General features: G+C 31.3%; 2 protein-coding genes and 1 pseudogene across 2 annotated transcripts; 1 reads left to right on the plus strand and 2 right to left on the minus strand.

Moving 5' to 3' along the window:
• Positions 1-1,532: 1,532 nt before the first annotated feature.
• LOC146921653 (putative CCR4-associated factor 1 homolog 11 pseudogene) lies at positions 1,533-2,484 on the minus strand (annotated as a pseudogene).
• Positions 2,485-11,547: 9,063 nt separating this feature from the next.
• Positions 11,548-16,359, plus strand: RRG (sporulation protein (DUF155)). The gene is made up of 7 exons (XM_085714987.1): positions 11,548-11,838; positions 12,651-12,765; positions 13,877-14,036; positions 14,118-14,266; positions 14,566-14,717; positions 14,906-15,020; positions 15,897-16,359. Exons 1-7 carry the CDS (start codon positions 11,606-11,608, stop codon positions 16,032-16,034), a joined length of 1,062 nt encoding a protein of 353 aa, XP_085571113.1. The 5' UTR covers positions 11,548-11,605; the 3' UTR covers positions 16,035-16,359.
• A 600-nt stretch (positions 16,360-16,959) lies between these two features.
• Positions 16,960-20,345, minus strand: LOC146921655 (DUF538 family protein (Protein of unknown function, DUF538)). Its single transcript, XM_085714988.1, has 3 exons — positions 20,152-20,345; positions 18,571-18,625; positions 16,960-17,553 (listed from the first exon to the last, which is right to left on the minus strand). Exons 1-3 carry the CDS (start codon positions 20,257-20,259, stop codon positions 17,174-17,176), a joined length of 543 nt encoding a protein of 180 aa, XP_085571114.1. The 5' UTR covers positions 20,260-20,345; the 3' UTR covers positions 16,960-17,173.
• Between the last annotated feature and the right edge of the window lie 3,113 nt (positions 20,346-23,458).

Here is a 23,458-nt window from a genome sequence, read left to right on the forward strand (position 1 = left end):
AGTTTGATACACCAACATAGCCCTAAGACTAAAGGCTTTGCTTAGCCACCAAGACAAACAACAAGTTAGCCAAAGACACCATACTAAAACACCATGATGTTTGGTTTGGTCTATTTTACATAAAGCAAAACTTATTAAAACAGTTAAAAGATTAATCTTCAAAGCCAAATCCACCATCCTTAAAAACTTAGTACTTGGGGATTGAAGCATCCAAACTTTACCCGCAATATGTATAGTATCAGTGCAAGCATGTCTCATAAATCAATCACAATCATCTAAAATAGAAAGTGCAATCAATTAGGAAGAAAGGGGGTAAAAAAATAATAAAATGCATAGATCTGATAGAATGTCATCTTTGAGAGATAGATGAGATAATATTGAGAAAATCTAAACTCATCATATACTGAAAACATATCAGAGTTTGATTACAGATAACTGCACTGCAAGCTTGTATTCAAAATTAACTAACTACTCATATAATCAAATGAATATACTTCTTGATTATTATTGCTATTTATTAATTAATTCTATGTCAATTTTCCAACATGCAGAACGTCATATGTCATTGTTTTACTAACTATGATTGAATATCCTTCTAAAATAACCATAAAGATATTATAAAAAATAAAAAACTTGCGTCTAAAAAGTCATTATACACATTGTTATCAAAAACCCGACTTAAGTCTCAAAATTCTGGTTTTTGCGACTTTGCGTACCTTCAACGACTCAAATCCATAGCAAAGTCCCAAAAACAGGCAAAATCCTATCAAAATCGCACAAAATCGTGAAATCCATTCAAAATCACAGGATTTTTATGGATTTTGAAGGATTTTGTTCATTTTTTTGATAAGGGTCAATTTTTGACCTGGTTCGTAAATTGACCCGATTTGAATCCATGATCCGTTCTATAAATACCCAAAAGGCCAAAAATTTTCATTCCTTCACTTCTCCCACATTTATGTATATGTATTTTGTGGACTTTGAACTTTAGACATTTATGACCATATACAATATTTATAACATATATTTAACATTATTTTTGTTTTGGTAGAATCCTCGATTTTGATTGCGATTTTACGTGTCCCGACTTTGCTATCCTACATCGATTCTACAAAAGTCCTTGAGTAAAATCCTTCGATTTTGATTACGATTTTACAAGTCCCGATTTTGCTACTCCCTTTCGACTTGAAGTAAAGTCCCGATTTTGATAACCTTGATTATACATTATAACAGCTCCTTGGACACAAATTTTAACATCATATATATCTCTTTTAAACTTCAATGTCAACTTTTGATTAGCCAACTTAGTATATCTCATTTATAATAGAATGAATCCATACACATACATAGGAAAACAACTTGGAAATATCAAATTGAAACTTAAGGTTGCTTTTAGTGTATTTTTTTCACAAACAGAGACACCTTAAATAGGCCATTTTAGTTTATTTTACTTATGGTTTAGTTTGTTTTGTAGAAATACTTGCTTTACAATACTCATAACAGAATAAAACCACGGCAGCTAAAAGATAGAATAAAGTAAGTCATGACTGATTAACATTAAAAAACAATAATTCAAAGAAACTAAATTTTTGAATATGTTTCTGATTTCGATGTTACAACTTTCGATTTTACAATTTATCGAGCAACTTCTAATCCAAATACTACTCCAGCGTATTTTTCAAATTCATTGCGACTGAAATGTGTTTGCACCAACTTATGAAACGTCTGCCATGTCAACAAGCTGTCGGATCCGGATTGATGAGACCTTCCAACAGCCCGATCCACGTTGAGTGTACTTGCAACCCGATCAAGACCACCATACAATGCATTGCTGTAGCGGATCATATGTTTCAAATCATAGACATTCCTTCCGAATAACCTTTCCAAAATGTTCAAAAACTCTTCCAAACTATCAGGCAGATTTCTTCGGATCAATATCTTCACCAGGTATCCAAAATCATAAGCGCCATGAAAAGTCACCCAAGTCATTGATTTCTTGAATAGAAGTCCAGAAGTCAACATTAGTTCAGCAAAACGGAATGAATTGACACCTTGAGAGACACAACGATTGAAGTCAATCCCTTGTCGACGAAGTAAATCAATAGAATCCTTGTTGTGAGGGTCACACTCAACGTTGAAGTCACAGAAGTTGAATTGCCAAATGTAGCGATTATCGGTGTCAAAATCAGGAAGGTGACCGCAACCATCTATTAAAGTGAGTCCAAGTTGGATGAGTTTAAGATCATCCACATTAGGCTTCAACACGTATCTGTAGTAATCAGAGGGTTGAAGGTGGCGATGGTCGAATTTTGGTGTATGGATAACTCCAGGAAATTCAGTGTCTATCGAGACCAAAGAATATTCACCATATTCAGGAAGAACATCACGAATGAGATGGAATTCACACTCTAAGTTATGTGCCCAAACTTCTCGGACAATGATTGGTTTTGATAACTCTTCACTCAGCATGCACGTTTTTGTCATGATCGCAGCTTGATCTTGGAATTCTGAAAAGGAAAGAAAACTCTACAGCACTTTGATGTGCGATGAGCTTAGAAAAAGAATAGTTTTATATAACTCGGCAGATATAGTATTTATAGAGGTGAGTAACGCGTTTAGGGTTTTTAGTGAGAAAAAGCTGGATTAGGTTAAGTTTATATTAACGAGCGTGAAGTGTAACAAACTAATAAGGTTTTATTTTTTGAGAGGATCTAGTAAGATTTGTTTTCTTTTTAGGGGAGGATCTAATAAGATTTGATTTATTTCATTATTTGATACAATATTTGATTTCTTTAAACAATAATACTGTTAGATCCGTCAAAAAAAGATTTGATTTTTTGACATTACAAATTTTTTTGACTTTTTTTTAAAAAGATTTGATTTGATTTTTCAAACTTTTTTTTCATTGGTTTCAGCTTTTTGTAATTTTTAATATCCCTCTCTTTTTTCATAATTATTTTCCTTCTTTATTATTTTTACAATTTTCATGAGAACAATTCTTGACAAGACATTACTTACCTTTCGTTAAAACTTCAGATTATTAAGACTCTTTTGTCATGAGAACCGGAGGGTTAACAGCAAACAAATCATTAATGTTAATTAATAATCCCTCTCCGTCCCATAATACTTGACACAATTGACCTTATTACGCATGTCAATGCATAACTTTGAGCTTGAATATCTTGAATAATATATCATAAAAAAAATGAAAATTTGATATTTTGAAAATTTTCATCAAGACGAATCTAACGACATCTTATATGATATTATTTATCTTTATATATTAGTAGAAAAATACGGTCAAAGTAAGTTAGGTCAAAATTAAAAAAATTCAAATGGGTCATCTATTGCGGGACGGAGTGAGTATATATTATTGTCGCGTCATTTTTCGGAGATCAAGGCTATTTGATTAGCTTATTGACTCACTTTATTTCACGACTTTGAAAAAAAAATTATTTAAATTGGGGGTCCGGGGGTTGGTTACATAAAGGGAAGGTGTTAGCACCCTTTATGTCCGTAGTACTCTACGGGAACCTCTTGATTTTATTTAAATAATGTGCTATAACTTGCTTATTTTTTGAAGAAAAAGAATTTGAAATGATTAATAAAGGAGGACCTAATTATCTACATTTTATTGATTTGGAAGGACGAGTGTCCTCTGCCTACGTACCCGTGAGGGATCAAAACCTCGTAGTTCTGGGTTAAAAAAACTGACGTTTGATTGGTTGAGTGTTTTTTATTAGATTGAAAAAAGGTTTTAAAATGAAAAGCCAAGTGGCAAAACGAATTTGTTTGTATTTTTCATATTAAAGAAAAAAAAGACTCAAAGTAGAATTTAGATTGATTAAGGTTTGATTAAGAAAATAAAATGAAAAAGAGACGGTCACTTGATTTAGGATCAAGGTTTATTTAGAAAATATTTTTGTGTTTTTGAACTATTTGCATGTTTTTGTTGTTTTTGAATAATTGACTAAACTAAAATTGAATCTAACGGAGCAAGAAAATAAAGCGTAGGTGTTATGGTGGTGTTGGACCACCACAACGACCTTTGATCTAAACTAGCAAGAGAGATAAAGGCATACACACACGCACGCACCCATGCTCCTAAGCTATTACAAAAAACCTATTAATACATTCTATGGTCTGCGAGAAAATAAAATAAATTACATTAAGCCTATATTTACATTCTAACTTGTGCAATAAAAAGTAAATGACAAAAAATGACTATGTAAATATGCATGAAGATAATCCTAGACTAAAAATGTTTACAATGGCCTGATATATATTCTAAATTATGTGCAATGAACTACAAATTGAATTAAAATATGAAATACTAAAACTAAGCTAAAATGCACATGAACTATTTACGTTCAAACCTAATATGCAATCTAATAATTTAAAAAATGCTTAACAATAAAATAAGAATGCAAAAAGAACAAATCAAAGTAATATGCGATGCATGAAATAGACCGTAATAAATACTTGACACAATTGACCTTATTACGCATGTCAATGCATAACTTTGAGCTTGAATATCTTAAATAATATATCATAAAAAAATATGAAAATTTGATATTTTGAAAATTCTCATCAAGACGAATCTAACGACATCTTATATGATATTATTTATCTTTATATATTAGTAGAAAAATACGGTCAAAGTAAGTTAGGTCAAAATTTAAAAAATTCAAATGGGTCATCTATTGCGGGATGGAGGGAGTATATATTATTATTTGATTATCCTAAAAAAAATCTTTTTATGTTATAGAAAAATGTTTAAGTGAGTTGGATTCCAAAGCTTATCACGATCATGACGAATTTTAAGGCTTGACCAATGCTAATAAAAGTACTTACAAAACATCCTTGAAATATGTCTTCATGTTGAAATTAAGAGTTAAACCCACGACTTTACGAATGAGATTTCTTACCAACTAAGTAACTTTCATTGACCATAAAAAAAAAACTTTGTTCTATGAATATTTTTTACATTTTCATATTCATTAAATATGAAGTAGTTTTATAAAAATTGATGGTTTGATATGTTTTAAATAACATGGTATATGATTTAATGATGAAAAAAAATCAACATTGATTAAATTGTAGGAAAATTTCATTAAAACATCATTTAAAATATGTCATATTATCATATTTTCGACCAAATAGTTGGTGGATGGACAAAACATTTAAATTTTCAAATAGGATAACCAATTACACTAAATGGTGAAAATAGGAGGACCAAAACTGCAATTAAACCTTTTTTAATAAAAATAACTAAAAAAAAACTAATTTTAAGAGTACTGTATTTTTTCGCATGCAAGAGCAACTTTTTACACTTTTTTATTTATCATAATCTAAAAGAAAATTCATAAAAACGGCTTCAAATGAAAAGTTGTTATGAATAGTTTTTCATAAAAAAATCTCAAGTTCAACTGGTTTGAGTTAAAGGATAACGAGTTGAATGTTCTGAGATCAAACCCAAATGAAAGATTAAACATTAATCCAACAATTAATTACTAACATTTGTCATTCAAAAATAAAAAGTTTATCAAAAAAATAAATTCTTTTAGAGGAGAGAGAAAATAAATATCAAAAGATAGAGGTATTTTTAAGACAATAATACCCTTACATAAATTTCAATATTTATACTTGGAACAATTCTCGCCCAAACTTTACTTACCTCTTGGTCGAACTTCTGGTTGCCAAACTCATTTTTCTTGAGAACCGGAGGGTTAACATCGATTTTTTTTCTCAATATCTTCTATACTATACATAAAGAAAATAGCATGTTTTGGTTCTTTTTGGTTGACTTTTTTGTTATTCTAATTATATCCGTAAACATATTTTCCTATAATAATTATATTGTTGGTTTTATTAAAAAATATAAGAATTTTTATTATATTTGTTATGTTATTGTTATCGATATGAAAAGATAAATATGGTTTGTTGAGTTTGTTACATTTGAAAGTCACAAATATTTATACTTATAATTTTAATTTATAAAAAAAATTATATAAAATATTGTTTGTAATTTACACGCAAATTTCGACCAAATATCGTTGATAATATACACGCGTTAGTGTAATAAAAAAAGCGGAAAGACGGGCATTTGACTGTCCGTCTTTCCGCTAGTTTCAACAATGTTTTTATTGATCCTTACTTTTGAACATCCATAATTTTCAAACATTGTTTGGCATTAATATCTCAACAATCTACATATATTATTTTGATCTATCCACTAAATTATTTCATTTTGTAAATAATTTCTATTATTTTTATCTATCCGCTCAAGTAGTGTATTGCAATAGAGGATCACATTTTTCATATCATATACATTCCTGGAGATAGTCTTGCATAGGCACAAGCAATTAGGCATAAAATTTAGGCACACACATAAATCAAAAAAATTTAAAGATAAACAAAATAGTGGAGAAATTCTTGCATGGTCACAAGACCAAATCAATAATGTTTGGACACACACACACATAAAAAGATTCTTCTCAAAATATTCAATCATCTTTTTTATCAATTTCCTCATTATTGAAAAAATACTTCTTTATGTGTGTGTGACCAAACACTATTTATTTGGTCTTGTGATCATATTAGAATTTCTCCATCAATTAATATCACTTCAATCATTTTCTTTTCTATTTTTTTTTAATTTTATGTGTGTGCGCCTAACATGTAGTATTTGGTGATGTGCCTAAGCAAGTATTTCTCTCCTTCCAAACTACATTTCCAAAATGTTCAAAAACTCCTCCAAACTATCAAGCAGATTACTGAATTTGTTATCTATACCCATCAAACACAAATTACAAAATCCTCCAAAATTTAGAACAAGACATCTGTATTAGTTAATCTTTGTTCCAAAAGAAATTCAATGAATTGTCAACCCAAAAATGAAATTTAGTTAATTAGTACTATTGATAAATCATTTTTCTTGAAGGGAGTACTATTGATTAATCTTAATTCTATGAATTTCCTAAGAAAATGTGTTCTATAAATGGTTGCCAACAAAGTGGTGTTGGTGGTTATTGGTGGATAGGAAGAGTTTGTGGTTCAGGTGATGTCGGTGTGATATGGTGTGGAGGGAGGGCGGTTGTTGGACGGTGGGAGAGATGTCTCGACTTGGTGGCGTGATATTGCTGCCTTGCGTAAGAAGCGTTGTTTTAGGATCATGTTAGTCATTCTGTTGGAAATGGAAAATGTACCCTCTTTTGGTCGGATGTGTCGGTCGGTGGTGTGTCGTTTAGAGTCAGGTTTAGTAGGTTATTTGACTTTTCGGTGTGTAAGGAGGAGTCCGTGTTTGACGTGTGTCAGCTCGGGTGGGGGGTTGATGGTGACGTGGGAGATGGAGGTAGAGGTTGTTTCCATGGGAAGGGGAGTTGGTGGGGGAGCTTAGGTTATTACTTCAAAATATAACTTTGCAGGTTGACAAAAAGGATAGATGGATATGGAATTTGGATTCATCTCATGCATTTTCTGTTCATAGTGCTTTTAATTTCCTGACGGCTCAACCTCATGTTAATTCAACGGTGGCTGCGGCATCGCTTTGGCATAAGGATATCCGTCTGAAGGTTGTACTTTTTTCTTGGCGTCTGTTTCAAGATAGGTTACCAACAAAGGATAACCTATTTCGTCGTTGAGTTATTGATAACGATTCTCGGATGTGTGTTTCTAGTTATGGTTCTTTGGAAACTTCTTCTCATTTATTATTACATTGTAGCAGTTTAAGATTAGTTTGGCACTTTATTTATCAATGGCTGGATATTTCTTTGGTTATCCCTATTTATGTAGCAGATCATTTTAATCAATTCAGCTATGGCAGTGGTGGCGCTAAGGTGTGTCGATTAATTATGCAGGTGCTTTGGTTTGCTACCGTGTGGGAAAGTTGAAAAGAAAGAAATAACATGTTATTCATTGGTAAAGAATGCTCGATATTACAGGTGGTAGACAAGATTAAGTCACTTTCCTTCATGTGGTTGAAGGCGAAATTTGCTTCTCTTCCATTTAATTATCATCGATGGTGGCTTAGTCCATTTACTATATTGGGCATTGGCTAGTAGTTATTTCTTTTCATGTTTTGTGTTCTTTTTACGGTATTCATTTTGTAAATATTGTTATTACTCTTTTGTTTCTTCCTTGGTACACCTTGTGCTAGGAAGGATATTTTGATTTGGTAATATATTTCATTTTAACCTCTTAAAAAAAAGTATTAATAAGCAACAATGCAAAATAAGAAAATTAATTGGAATAAACAATGTTAATGGTTCTTAACTCTTCTTCCCATGTGCATTAGGCCACCCGGTCCACATAAAAAAGCCAAGACTAATGTGTTTGACGGGCCACAAGGAGATGACTCATGAGCCAGTGCCTCATCCTCCTGTTGTACATGAGTTGGTGCCTCTTCTTGTTCTACCTCTGGCTTCGCTCTGGGACATGCTTTGGCTCTGGCTCGTGAGATGGCTCAACCATGCCACCTTTGCGCTTCATTGAGTGCTTTTTCCTAGCAAAGCCAATCATGGTCATCTTGTTACTCTTGAATCGATTGGTTCGTGTGTCCATATCTGAAACGATGACAAGATAAGATAAAATGTAATAATTTTTCATATTTGAATATATTTTAAATTTTATAAACCTAAATGATGAAGAACACAATTCGGTTTCTATAAGCCGAACGAAATTAGTTGTTGAGGCAAAATCCCTAATTAATTTTAAAGATAATAAACCTTGATGATTAAAGAATTAATGGACTTTGATTAATTTCTTGGTATTTAACTTATGCTCTTGAGTGTTTTACTAAAACATGAACAAGGTTTAAATTATACCAAGATTCAAGAAATCAAAGGACATTTGGTTTTATGAACTAACTCTGAGTTCATAAATTTAGTTTAGAATGTTGCTCAGAAAGTTGTTCAGAATGTTCAAGCAGAGTTCAGAAGGTTGTTCTTATACAAACCCAGAAACTCAAGAACATTATCAAGAACATGCAAGTCACACGTGACATGAATAAATGTCCAGGAAAGTACATTTGCATGGATCAATCACGCAATAAAGGCATTTACAAGGTTAATGTCAAAAAAAATATTCAATATTCATTTAAGACTATGAACATTGAAGTACTAGGAATATTCCAATAAGAATATCATTCTAGATGTTGCAATCACTGCACTTCAGTTATGTTTTCACTATTAGGATTGATTACATCAAATACAAGTCTTAAAAATCATCCTAAGTGAAACAAATGGAACATTCTGATGGTCAGAATGTTCAGCTCTGCACATGCTTTATACTGTGAACAGTACAATAGGTGAAAAGTTAAAAAGCAAAAAAAAAAGTGAAGATATTGTCCTAATAAATCAGAGATGGACACATATGAGATTTAGTACTGTACGATATCATGCAAATCTCCCAAAAACATGGACCTGAAGATGCATAACTACTATTCTCTCTCATGCACACAATCCAATGCATATCTGGAAAAAGTTTATCCAACAACATTCTGATGTTTGTGCAAAAGACACAACACATGAATAATGCTCAGAAAATCATAAGCCACACATTGGATAAACCCAGAAACTCATCATACACTCATAAATGATGAACCCAAATGAAGATCATGTTGAACATCAACATTCCGATGAAGAACACAACAACATTCTGATAGTCCAAATGTTTACCTAGATTTTCAAGTAAAAGTCAGTGGGGCCTAGGACACATGACATAACATCATTGGTCACCCTCCAATGGCTACAAGAGCCCAAAAACTATAAATAGAAGTGAAAGGCTCGACATTGCTTGCACCATTGCAAAGCATACAAGACAACATCTGAAAAGTGTTTGAAGCTTTAGCATTCAAACTGATCATCACTGAGATTTCAAATTGTCTCTTAAAGTGTAAATCATTTCTCTCTTATCTTGTTAGATAATTTCCTCCTCCTTTCTTCTCTTGTCTATTTTGAATCATTCAAACTCTACTCAAATTGTAAAGAGAGTCTCATCTAGCTTTAGGGGTACTAAAATGTTAGTTTGAGAAAAGGTTGTAAAAGTCTAAGTGGGTAACTTAACAAGAATGTGCAAGTCTGCTGAGGCTTAGAAAATACAAGTGTTGTAATTGTTCAGGTGAACAAAGATTGTAAGGTGCAAGATTTGAGAGATTATCTCAAGTATCATAGTGGAAACTCTCAAGATTGTGAGGAGTGGACTAGCCCACATTGGGTGAACCACTATAAATCTTTGTGTATTCTTTCTCTCTTCTCTATACTCTTTATTTTTAGTGTACACTATACACACAAGCATATTTATTTTATTAAACAGTTTCTGCATAAGAACTCCACAACGTTCTGAAGTCATTCCACTAACTTAACTATTCCAAGTAAACAACTTGAAAATTAATTTTAAGTTACCCCTCCCTCCCCCCAATAAGAATTATGTGTATAACAAGACTCGCCAAAAGACATTTTTGTGTGTGTGTGTAAATTGGGTATGCTCTTCGTACAACTGTAGAAACTAATCTATTGTGTCAGGTAAGATCTCTATGAGTGGTAAGACTCTTCCTTATGAGAATTTGACATTGTTGAATTCTTAGAGCTAAATTTATACTTAGGATCTTTGATTAAGTTTTACCATCTCATCTAAATGCTCTTGGTCACTAATAGGCCATTAGTTTAGAGTTGAAAAAAATTGTTTTTATTATATTGAAGAAAAAGTTGAAGGAGAAAAAAAAATATAATATTCATTTTGGTCGATGAATGTGTAACAAAATTCAGAACAGTCCCTCAGTGCATCAAAATTTTAAAATTATTTCTGATTGTGTACTATGTTAGTCAAAGTAGTTCCTTATTCTAAAATACTTTGTTAATATTGTCATATTAGTCCTTCAATATCTTTAATTATTGTCATATTAGACCTTATATGAAAAGAGTTAATTTCAGCATTGAGAGACTATTTTAACATTAAAGACTATTTTGACCAATAAAATGTACAATCAAAAACAATTTTAAAATTTCGATATATTGAGAAACTATTGTAATCATTCATTGCACATTCAAGAATTAAACCGAATATTATAAAAAAGTATAGGCTGATGGTATGGGTATCATCATCATCATCATCATCATCATCATTATTATTATTATTATTATTATTATTATTATTAAATGTTTGGGATGAAAAACAACTGGGTAATAGTCCATGATTGTGTATTTCATTAGTCAAAATCGTCCATGACATTAAAATAATTCGTTAAAATTGTCATATTTATTCTTCAATATACTTACTTATTGTCATTTCAGTTCTTATAAAAAAAAAGTTATTTTGAGTCCTAAGAGATTATTTAAACGTAGAGATTTTTTTTGACTAATAAAACATACAATAAAAAACTATTTTAAAATTTTGATACATTAATTATCATGAGTATTTGTTACATTGGGCAAACAAAATATCATTACCCAAAAACAATTTAATTGAAATAAAAGAAAATAAAAAAAAAAAAAACTTGGAAAGGAAGAGAGACAGAAAACAAAATGGGTTGAGAAACGCGAAGAAGACAATACAACAAAAGCAGCAGAAGAAGAAGAAGAATAAGAGTGTTCCCTCTTCTCAGCGAATGGGTGGAAGATGGATCAAAACCCTATCTTCCCTTTTATATATCAACCACCGCCACATACCAACAACAATACGTTCTTCTTCTTCTTCTTCTTTACTATCCACACCCCACTTTCTCTTCAACCGTTTTCTCACTGTCGCCGCAATTCCTCTTGACCCGGATCCAATTCATATTGAACCGGAAGATGATCCACATGTCAAAATCCCCATCAAAGCCTTCTTCCTTTCCACCAGGTTTAAAACTTCTTCTTCTTCAAGTTTCTGAATTTTTATGTTCTCTTTTGTTGTCTTGTTCATTCTGAAAATGGGTTGTTCTTACAATCTTGTTTATTCTATGTTGTTGTTACTTGTTGTCAATTTTGTTACTGTTTCATTAGTGTTGATGTAAATACGAAATAATTTGAGACAATGAAATTGAACATCTTAATTATATGGATTATTCATTTTGATATGTAAAATGCTTAGCTTTTATTATTTGTATGATGATTTGTATATTCTTTTTTGCAATTGATGTTATTGTGTGTCTACTTGCCCTATCTTATGCTTTTGAATTGTTTCTATGACTCATGTGTTGCTGTTTATTGTTGGATTTAGAAGACGATGATAGAATTAGTAAACATAGAGATAAGTAGATACAGAAAGTTTAGAAATTAGAGAGAATGTGAATATTTGTATCATGATTTTTTGAGTCCTCAATTTCGACCACCGAGGCTTTGGCTTATATACAGATAAGAGAAGCCTGTCTCTGATTTCACTAATCTTAACAAACTATTTATTACAGCGTGCACAACCAAATGTTAGACACTAGGATACAATACAGTAAATGCATAGTAAATAATCATTATTTTATTGCAGTTATGGACAATAGATTTGAAACTTTGAGTTTTCCTGTCTTTTTTTTGTTCCTTTTTTTGGCAATGCATTCTGTTTATTTTCCATGTCGTTTGGGTTTGAACTGAATTGAACCCCTTTCAGCTCACATGCGTTTTTGTTGTCCTGTTCTGTTTCTCTATGATTCGGCTGTCTCAGATTTGTGATTTTGGCAGTATAAATTTGAAAGGCATCCAGGCTGACAATCCAAGAAATGTGGTACCTCCATCTTCCCGCTCAGCATCAAACTATGTTGCTCTCCGGTTCTGCAACTATAATTTGGATGCGAATGTAAGATTGTGTTTTATTTTGTTTTCTCTAGAACATTTTGTGGTTCTATCGGAAGTCACAACTCACAACCGTGATAATAGTTCGTAGATATCTCTACCCTATAGCTAAGTTGGTTCGTTATAATACAACTCAACTTTGTTTGTTGATGCTCCTCTATGGAAGAACGTGCACTTCCTGGCAGTGGATAGGATTATTAGGCAGGTTTTTAACAGGGTGGTAGTGGCAGCACCTGTGTTGTCAAATAGGGGAGATAATTCAGCTATGGCATTGCGGCGGGTTTGGACGAATTTGCTATCCTAGTTTCGCTATTAGGGTCATTACAGCCGCTATTCTAGTTTCTGCCAGAAGATGTAGCAGCGCCGAAAAATGAGAATTTTAAGGTTTTTGAAAATAGTAAATCTACACGTGGGACAAACCTATTTTTAAAATAAAAAATCTGAAGAGTCAGTGACTATTACTCTTATATTCACCGTAAGACGTAAACCTTTCAATCTGTAACTACTAATGCTTTCCCATGTCAAATAGCAGAGATAGTTAACCTATATCATAGAGGGTTTTGACGAATCTGCTATAAATTGTGATGCTATCCTAGTTTTGCTATTAGGGACGTTGCAGCGGCTATTCTAGTTTCTGCCAGCAGATGTAGCAGCAATAGCAAACAAAACAAAAAAAGAGAACTTTGATGTTTTTGAAAATAGTAAAACTTTACATGTGTGCCAAGCATGACCTATTTTTGAAATAGAAAAGTTTAAGAGTCAGTGAGTATTACTCTCACACTCGCTGTAAGACGTAAACCTTTCAATATTTAAACTATGCTATCCCTTCCTTTCCCTTATTATTTGTTGCAGCATACCTTTTTTTTTTTTTTTTTATGTATAATTGATTTATTTCAACTGCTAAGCTGCATCCTTAATCAAATTGTGTTTTATTATTGATCATAAGTAAATGAATACATTCTTATGCTTCTATCTATTTTCTAAAAGGACAATAATACTTAATTAAAACATGATTCTTTGTGTTGCTTTATTAGAAACCATTTAAATAGATTATCTATACAGTATAAAGTATGATTTATTAATAAACTCTGAACAACTTGAGGCATTTGGTTCAGGGACCTGGATTTCATGTGAAAGCAAGCAATTGTCGTTATATGGTTGTCTACCAGTATGGATCTGCTGTTTTATTTAACATTGAGGATCATGAAGTGGATATATACCTGCAACTAGTTAAGAGGCATGCATCTGGTTTACTTTCAGAGATGAGGAAAGATGGTAATTTTTTCCAGATATACTAACAAATCATGTTGTTCTTCTGAGTCTCTGTGTATCTTTTAACGTGAGTTTTGTGATTAGATTATGCAATAAGGGAGAAGCCACAATTAGTTGAGGATATGCTAGGGGGTCCTGACTACATAGTTCTGAAATCCTTAGATACCGATGGCATTCGTTTAATTGGAAGTGTGCTTGGACAAAGCATAGCTCTAGATTATTTTGTCTCACAGGTTGGAATATGCCAAATGGCTTATTTGGATTTGTATTTCCTGCAGTCAACACATCATTGGTTGTTGGATCGAGATCAGATGGTCCTTTCAGTGCAGATTTTGATTTATTAAAAAACTGAAATAGCGAGCTTGAAATCTGGACTGCCGATCCAACCGCCACTGATGTGCTAACTGCGTGAATGTGTGAATTGCTGACTGCAACCAATCCATATTATTTTCATTACTTTGTTGGCTATTTTTAATACCAACAAAAAAAAGCAATCATTGAAAATTTGACATTGGTTTTCACTAATTACCAGGTTGATGGTTTAGTTGAAGAGTTTGCAGGCATAAATCGTGGAATGGAGAAAACTGGAACTTTTACAATGGATAAGAAGAAGCTGCTTCAGCTTGTTGGGAAGGCTAACTCGAATTTGGCTGACGTGATTCTTAAAGTTGGTCTCTTCGAAAGGTATTATCATCCCCTAGTGTTGGTGTTACATAGATTATCCCTGTTTTAGGCGTGAGAAAAAATATGCACTTGCAAGAATATGTTGAAAATTTAATATTACAATGTACCTAAATATACAAAAACAGTTTTATAGACTCGTTTAATCATGGACAACAGTAAGAAAGTTCAGTTTATTGTGGATTAATCAGGTCAGAAATTGCTTGGAGGGATGCAAAGTATGCTCAAATATATGAGTATCTTAGGGAGGAGTACGAAGTAGCACAACGCTTTGGAAACCTAGATTACAAATTGAAATTCGTAGAGGTATTATTCTGCCCATTTTTTATCTGTTTCTCCTCTACACGTCTTAGTCATTTTATATGAACATTGCATTTGAAAATTTGAACAAAGTAATGTGCTTATTATGCCTGATTTTTCATCTAGATGCGCCAGTTTTTTACTTCATACTCCCTCCATTCTAGAACTTTGGTTGTTTAAGCATTTTAGTTGTTTCAAAACTTTCGGTGTTTTTACATGTTCAAGACATATTTGATATTTTTCTTCCAAATATATTCATAAATATAATTAACATCATTTGCTGGGGTATTTTGGTACTTATACACATTATATATTTTTTATTTTCAACCCACTTGGGTTGGTCTGGTGGTGTTGGCTTGGGACCTTGGAGTGTGCTCCTCCTCAAGGTGTCAGGTTTGATTCTCCCTGGTGCCAATTTGAGTGGGTTAGTTTAGCTTTTTAAAAAAAATATATTTTTTATTTTCTGGGGGGGGGTCCTCTTATGTATTATGCGTTCTCTTTAATTTTGTTTTGTTATCGTGTATCTGGTTGCGTACCCGTACCCCTTGTACTCCTATCTAATCTAATTAAAATGTTGCTTTGCTCATTAAAAAAATAGTAAGTGATTCTTCAATCTATGTAAAATACCTTAACCAAAGTTTTGAATGGAGGGAGTAATGTTTAACATAGTTATTATGTATTTGAGGTTGTGTATTCAATGTTTTTATTGTATGTATTTAATATTGAACAACTATAATTGGGGAAGGAGAAAAACTGAAGAAAAATATTGTTGAACTATTATTTATAATTCGGCAACATCAAAATTGAAAAATATTGATAATTATTTTATTATTGATTATGTTATCTAATTACGGATTATCATGTTGATTTGGTTAATTGCAGCACAATATTCATTTTTTACAAGAAGTTCTCCAGAACAGAAAGTCAGATTTCTTGGAATGGTGCATTATTGGTCTATTGTCGATCGAAAATGTTATATCCTTATACGAGATTCTAAAAGATACAAATGCAATTTCATAGTAAAGTAGCAGAAAAGTTGAAGTTAGATTAAGTTATTGTAACAGCAGTTCTTCCCCCCATTTTTGAGCTAATCATAATTTTTCCCTATGTATTTATGATTAATAAAATTCACATATTCAATGATATGTATGAAATTTATTAGAAAAAATCTGGAAACTGTATTAGTTTCTCAGAATAGTATTAGTTTCTCAGAATAGTTTATATAAGTGATAACCCTCTCCCTACAAAACAAGAAAGGATATCATTTGTACATATGAAACTTATGCTTTTTTATAGTATCTTGAATGGAAAAACCAAGAAGAAGAGGCCATATTGGTTCATCCAACTTAACTTTGATCCATGCATATTTGGATTGACGATTAATTTGATATGTACTACTATGATTTTAGCAAAAACAATACTTTATGTTTTAACAAAATCACAGTGCTACTATGATTTTTGTAAAACTCAATGTGATTTCAAACATGCACTTAGTTGAAGTTCATAGACCAAAAAAATCATGCTTCCTAGTATTTCAGTATCTTTCATTTCTGTTGAGTAAAGGAGCATCTAATTTCTGTAGATCTGATATTAAGACCAGGTTTTGTGATTGAATAAACAGTCAATTTGGTCTTTAAACAATAAAACATTCATATATTTTTTTTACTAAAAACTGTTTGTTGAGCAAGGGACCAAATTGAGAGAGTATACATCTCATTTTTCTTCAAAAATGGCAAAACGATGTTTTCATTGTTTTTGTGAAATTGCATTTTTTTTTCTAGCTGCATTCATCATCTCTATCATAGTTAGTTATTCACTACATCTCTTTGTTAGCAATTTAAAATCAACGCAAGTTTTTAGTTATTCACTACATCTCTGTTAGCAATTTAAAATCAACGCAAGTTTTACAAAATGAAAAAAGTTGTTAGAAAGCAAAGGACCCTAGTAAGCAAGATTTCAATTTGTATTGCATAATTAGAGCATACCAAATTAACTTCCATTCAGTGTGACAATAAATGACCAGAACTGCAGTACATCCAATATATATATAATATAGAGAAGATGATCCTAACCCCTACACCTTCTATGTAAACATATCCAGCAAATTAGACTAACTATACCATACGAATAGAACGACAACGATAATTGATATCGCTAACTCAGAATTCTGATACTCTAATAGCATCACGGGGTGTATCGTAAGCATCCTTTGGCCTTGACTTCTTAACACCAGCAGTAACCCAAATCTTATCAGATTTGTAACCCTCTACTGTCACACTTGTCACCTTAACCCATACAAGAACTTTTGTTTTCATTCCCTCTATTTGTGATAGCTTTCCCCTTGTAAGAACACCTTTGACTCGGGTTGCATATCGCAGTACAGAGGAATCCTTGAAGCTGACCTCACATGCAGATGGTAAGTAGACAATCAGCTTACCCTTGGTTTCGTCAAACTCATAACAGATTATGTTTTGAGGAAATAGCCCGAGCGGTAAATTATAATCTTTGAGGAGATCTGGTAAACCTTTCTGTGGCTTACCTGTGGGAAGGCATTCAGAGCATATAAATGTGTCAACAATGTTAAAAGTTGTTTACATTTACAAGTTAATATAATCTACACCATTGAAATAATAACTGCCTAGTCATTTTTGCGTGTAGACTGTGTTAACATCTAGTCACATCTCTGTAACTTATGGTACGCTAGAATGAGCAATATGATATTTAGAGTAAATCAACATTTATGATCTTCAAATTTGCGAGGGTCAGTCAATTTATGATCTTCAAATTTGAGAAATAGCAATTTAGTCTCTTAAACTGAATGTCATTTCAGTCTTTTTTTACTTCCAAATTTTAGCACTACAATCAAAAGGTTTTATACTTATCGTGATGCAGCAAGAGATTATTCAAATCTTTCAAATCAATATCCAGGTTTTTTCATTGATTTTAATAAATGTTTAATAAGTATATGTTTTGATAGAGAAACTAATTGATTGATGTTCCTTAATTTAAGGGACTGATTTGTTATTTCATAAATTAGAGGGATTAAATTGCTCGACCCTTTGTACCAAAAAAAAAAAAAAAATTGCTCGACCCTTACAATTTCAAAGACCAAGATGCTCATTAACCTGATATTTAAATTTAAACTCAACTGATCAAAACTATCTCATGATGAATATCGTTCATTGTATGAAACACAATGTGAAGAAACCAGCTGGGTTTAGAGAAGAGTGAACTCAGAGGTGCATGGAAAATAAAGTAAATTTTAACTCAAGAGTGAGTTTTCACACTAGTATCACGATTTCAGCATATAAGAGAAAGTGTGTCAGGAAAAGGGTGAAGTGAGAATGAGGAAGGTGACACATGAAAAACTTATTATCGCAGGTTGTCTACAATGCAAACAACATGATAACTAGATTCTCATTTATTCAAAGTAAAATTTTTTCACCTAGTTTAGCATGACGGTACTTAGCAGTCTATTTGAATCAATTGGTTGTAGTAAATTCTTGAAAAAATGCATAAACTCACTGGAACATCTAGGGTTAAAACACATCCATACCTTTTAGTTTGTTGAAAACCCATTTGGCCTTTTCTTCAACAGTGCTTGAGAAAGTCTGCAAAAGAAATAACCTTATATCAGCAAAAACATTGTAGTAACACTAACACCAAACAGGGCCATTCAAACGAATGGTTTTCGTACTAGCACATACATTTTATTATGCTTTATGGTTTGGTAAACACAATTTTCTCAATATTACTAATAAATGGATGATGACTCACTTGGTTCTATCCATAGAGTAGTAGACAACACATTTTGACATTGACAAAATCTAACATGTGTATATCAATTTTCAACTCTGTACAAAATAGTTTTATCAATTACATCATTGCATCTTGATTGATGCAAAATTCTTGGATTACACTTACACTTGTATATCATACAAAATACACAAATGACAAAGCTACATATGACATGTAGAGGATCATGGCCATTTAGAAATAACATCATGGAGAGCAAATCTTTTAATAAATTAATCACATGATCGGATATGAACTACATGCAATGCAGTTTATTGTTTGTTTTCAAACTGCAGGGGATCTAATTCCCTTGTAATCTCTCAATGAAATTTCGAGCAGTAAAATTCATAAATGAATGAAGTCATTTTCCAGGACAAAAATAAATAAATTATCTAAAATACTTAAACTATGTTGTTCCTATGACTTAGAAAGGTAAAAAAAAAAAACATGTAATCTCATTCATTATCTGAAAGATCCAAATTTTCAGGTCCATTCAACACAGACAACCAAAAAGGCCATTTTTTTAATATACCCAAAAAAACTATTTTTTGGTCAGAAACAAAGTACTATCACAGTCCATTGCATATTCATTTATGGAAATAAATCACCCTAAACTAAAGAAACATCAAAATGCAAGATACTCAATTTCACATCCAAAACAGAACATTCCATGAGAACCACTAAAACAAGCTTAGTATGTGTTTGGTTATGCGGCGACAAAAATTGATTCCGAATGAATTGTTTTGCAAAATTGATTTCGACTTAAAGTGAGCTAAATATAAATTGATCCAAGGCTAAAAATCAATTGTAGAGACAGATAGTCTAAATTCTAGCTTCAAGTCAGAATCAATCAATTCTAGAAACAAAATCAATTTTATTCAAGAACATCAAAATATGTCCTAATCAATTCTACACACCAAGAATCAATTTGATTCCTCTAAACCAATTTGGGTTGGCCTGGTAGTATTGGCTTGGGACCTGGGAGTGTACTCCTCCTCGAGGTCTCAGGTTTGATTCTCTCCGGTGCCAATTTAGGTGGGCTAATTTAGCTTCTTAAAAAAAAAATTGATTCCTCTGAAAATGGAACCAAACACACACTTAATCTCCTATTCAAATCTTTGAGGAATAGAGTGCATTTTTATCAGATATAGCAAGCAACCAAGTACCAACCCTAATCCAAGGTTGTTTCAAACAAGCAAAAAAATCCTTCCTTTAGATCTCTCAAACCCCAAATGGAAACTTCCCATGAAAAGGGTCAGACTAACAACCCAAAAAAGCCACATTAAAGGGGAAAAAAAGAACAAAATGCAATGCAATGTAAACATAAATAGTTAGTACTAACATTGATGTCTTGAGAGATGTTAGTGAATTCTTCTTTGGCTTTCTTAGTAATCCATGAATCTCCAAGTCCAATTTTCAAGCTTGCCACTTTAGTAAGAGCTTTCTCCATCTTTGTGTTGTTAGTTGCAATGTGATGAGAGAACACAAAAAACAACACAACACAAGAACGAGAAAAAGGGTATGTGAATGTGAAGTGATAATAAAGGGTTTGTTCACCTTTGTATATGAAAAATGTCTGCCTTGTTGTCTAGCTGGCAACAACAAAGAGACAAAGTAAGCTGATGCTCACAATACACTGTCTGTGTAATGCGGCGTTTTACTTTTACTCGCATCACCTTTCTCGATCAAAGTACAATCACTTTTTTTTATTTATTTTTACTGTTTTTAACTTTATTTTTGTTTTTTGGTTTTTTTTTAAAAAAGATTTGGAAGGTGGAGGGTACTTTTTGTTGAAATTTCTTGAGTAAGCATTATAGGATGAATGATCACATGTGTTTGTTCTTTCTTGACAAAAAAATTGAAATAAAACGTCTTGCTAAAGATGCTTAAATTAAAAATTACTCCTATTTCATATAAAATATTAAATATTTTAATTTTTAATGTATTGAATACAAAACTTTTTATAAAAAGTTGTGTAGTCTATATATAGACCACATATATCGATTATTAAATGAACGTAAAAAGTGAAATTTTGCTTATATAATAGTGATCATATGAAGTATCATTTTAGATTCTTAAAGAGTGTCTCAAAGTATTAGTTAGTATTTCTTAAACATAAATTGCGAGTTTGTTTGATTATTTTTTGAGTTTTGGTTTTTTTTTTTTATACTTTTGCTTTAGTTTTTTGTTGAAGCATTTCATTTGTTTAAATGTGGATTTTGATTCGTGTTTTTTGAGCTATGATATTTAAACATGTAAAAATCAACAACTATAATTTTTTTTTTTTTGAGGGAAACAACTATAAAAATATATTATGTATAACTATTGATGTAATTTTGAAAGAGAGAAACAATTAATTAAGAAGTGAAATAGTATACAAACACACAATGTTGGACAGCCAAAAATTGTCAGACATAATATTTCACTATTACCTATAAGTTTGATTTTATTTTTGAAGAAGATAAAATTGATTATAGAGACTTATAATTGATTTTGTCTTTAAAATTGATTTTAGCTTGAAGTTAAAAATCATAGCTTTTGATTTTAAAGTTAATTATAGAGGCGTAAAATTAATTTTGAAACAAGGTTGTTAAACTCTTGAGTTAACTCTTACAAGTTTACAACCTATAATAAAAAAAAAATTGTTAGGAGTTTATGGTTTTAGATCATGAAAACAAGTTAACTCATATGTAAACTTTATTGATAGTAAACACTCACAAGTTCACAAAAATTCTGATAAAATCGATAAACTTTTGATTTTACGGTGTTTTACAAGTTTACATTCTACATAGTCATTCAATCTTATACAATTTTACCAGAATTGATAAACGACGTGTAAACTTTATTTTTAGTAAACGCTCACAAGTTCAATAGGAGTAGTTAAAATCCAAGATCATTCAATGACCATAGACAATGAAAGGTGTGTCCTCGTGAACTTAGCTCAGCTGGTAGGGACAATGCATAAAATATGCAAGGTCTGAGGTTCAAACCCCGACAAAAAAAAAGACAATGAAAGGTGTGAAATAAAAAAAGCCATGGAAATGAGTATTCCATACACTACATTAGTCATTTCGTGTGTGCTAAGCTAACTAATTGCATTAAATTCCCCTATTTGACCAACAAATAAATAAATGACATGTACTATTTTCTTTATAAATTAAAACTAACATGACTTATAATTTTTTTTTTTACAAAAAAGGGATGTATTTGAGCTGGTTTATTAACGGTCTGGACATTCAAAGAGAGGTCTAGTAGGTTAAGAAAGTGACGAGTATAAAAGAAGACACTTAGAAGGCGAAAGAGGATCTAACCATTGCTATTTTTGTCTTGGTCATTTTTGAGTATTTATGAAACTCCTAAAAAGCTTCACTGAATATATAACTCATATATTGTAACCTATGTTTACATGCGTGAACAATATGTATATCTTATAAAATGAGGAAATGTTATTTTTATTCCTTCTATTTCATCACTAGTTATTATTATTGATAAACTATAAGATGATTATCTTCGAACTTTTTTTATACGTGCCCACTATGTTCCCAAAAATCTTTATCATAGAAAGTACAGTTTTTCATTTTTCCTTCTCACACCGAAGTTGAAATTAATTTTGGGGACCATTATGAGTTTATGATAAGATATAGATTCTAAAAAAAAGAAGCTAAATCGGGCTAAAATTTATGATAAACATGTGCCAACGAAAAATGATACACATGGTGGGGTCACCAAATTCCATTTTCCAGCTCAAAAGATTAATAGAGACTATCATGGCACTATCATACATGATTCTATTTTCATTTTGACCGAAGCTTCCAATTGTTGAGAAGAAAATTGAGACAAAATGCCTTGGATCGCACCCTGTTTTTTATTGTTTCCATCTATTTCATGACTTGATTAGCTTTTGTCTGATTAATATTACTCCATTATTGTTTTATTTTATATAATTATTTTCAGACGGATGGGATGTTATTGCTTTTGTACAGGAAAAACTGAATTTGTTAAAAGAAAACTGATAAATAAATTATAATGTCTCCTTTAATCAAATTTGATTTATATGAAGAAAAAAAATCGTCATTCTATTCCTTTATTTATAGTTTCATCAAACATTAAATTGAGGCAGGTATATAATAACTTATTGAGTAAATTACCCTCCCCTTTACACTCTCCTCCCCTTTTGTGTTAAAATACACACTTTGAAGAAAAATAGTACAAGTTCATTTTAATATAATCAAAATTTGAATACATATTTTTCGCTATTTTTTATTCACAATTTCATTAACATGTAGTTTTAAACCTTATTATAAAATATGAAACAATCCAAAATAAAATTAAAATATGTCAAAAATAATTAAATTCAATTAAGTAATGCTTATTTAAATGTGAATTTTATACTCCAAATTAAAAAATTAATAACAAAATATTTAAATTTAATTATAATTGACATTTAAATTATAAAAAAAATGAATTTATGTTTTTTAAATCGTGATTCAAAATTTGTATATATTATAAAAATATTTATTTATGTTAAAATATATTAAAGTGTAGTGTATATTTAATTATTAAGGGATGATGTTGAAATTCAAGAGAGAGAAGCGTATATTTTAACATAAGAGGAGATGAGAGTGTAATTCAAGCATCTTTGAAGGGAG

Source organism: Medicago sativa, chromosome 5 (assembly GCF_051527215.1).
Source record: "Medicago sativa cultivar Bolivia chromosome 5, Bolivia_mono, whole genome shotgun sequence".
In the NCBI taxonomy this organism is placed as follows: Eukaryota; Viridiplantae; Streptophyta; class Magnoliopsida; order Fabales; family Fabaceae; genus Medicago; species Medicago sativa.

What these genes read in the sequence shown, in the direction of transcription:
- RRG (XM_085714987.1), top strand. Translation starts at nt 11,606, where the DNA reads ATGGGTGGAAGATGGATCAAAACCCTATCTTCCCTTTTATATATCAAC. An exon ending in ACTATAATTTGGATGCGAAT is followed by an intron (nt 12,766 to 13,876) that starts GTAAGATTGTGT and finishes CATTTGGTTCAG; the next exon opens with GGACCTGGATTTCATGTGAA. An exon ending in TAGATTATTTTGTCTCACAG is followed by an intron (nt 14,267 to 14,565) that starts GTTGGAATATGC and finishes ACTAATTACCAG; the next exon opens with GTTGATGGTTTAGTTGAAGA.
- LOC146921655 (XM_085714988.1), bottom strand. Translation starts at nt 20,259, where the DNA reads ATGGAGAAAGCTCTTACTAAAGTGGCAAGCTTGAAAATTGGACTTGGA. An exon ending in ACATCTCTCAAGACATCAAT is followed by an intron (nt 18,626 to 20,151) that starts GTTAGTACTAAC and finishes TTTCTTTTGCAG; the next exon opens with ACTTTCTCAAGCACTGTTGA. An exon ending in GGTTTTCAACAAACTAAAAG is followed by an intron (nt 17,554 to 18,570) that starts GTATGGATGTGT and finishes GCCTTCCCACAG; the next exon opens with GTAAGCCACAGAAAGGTTTA.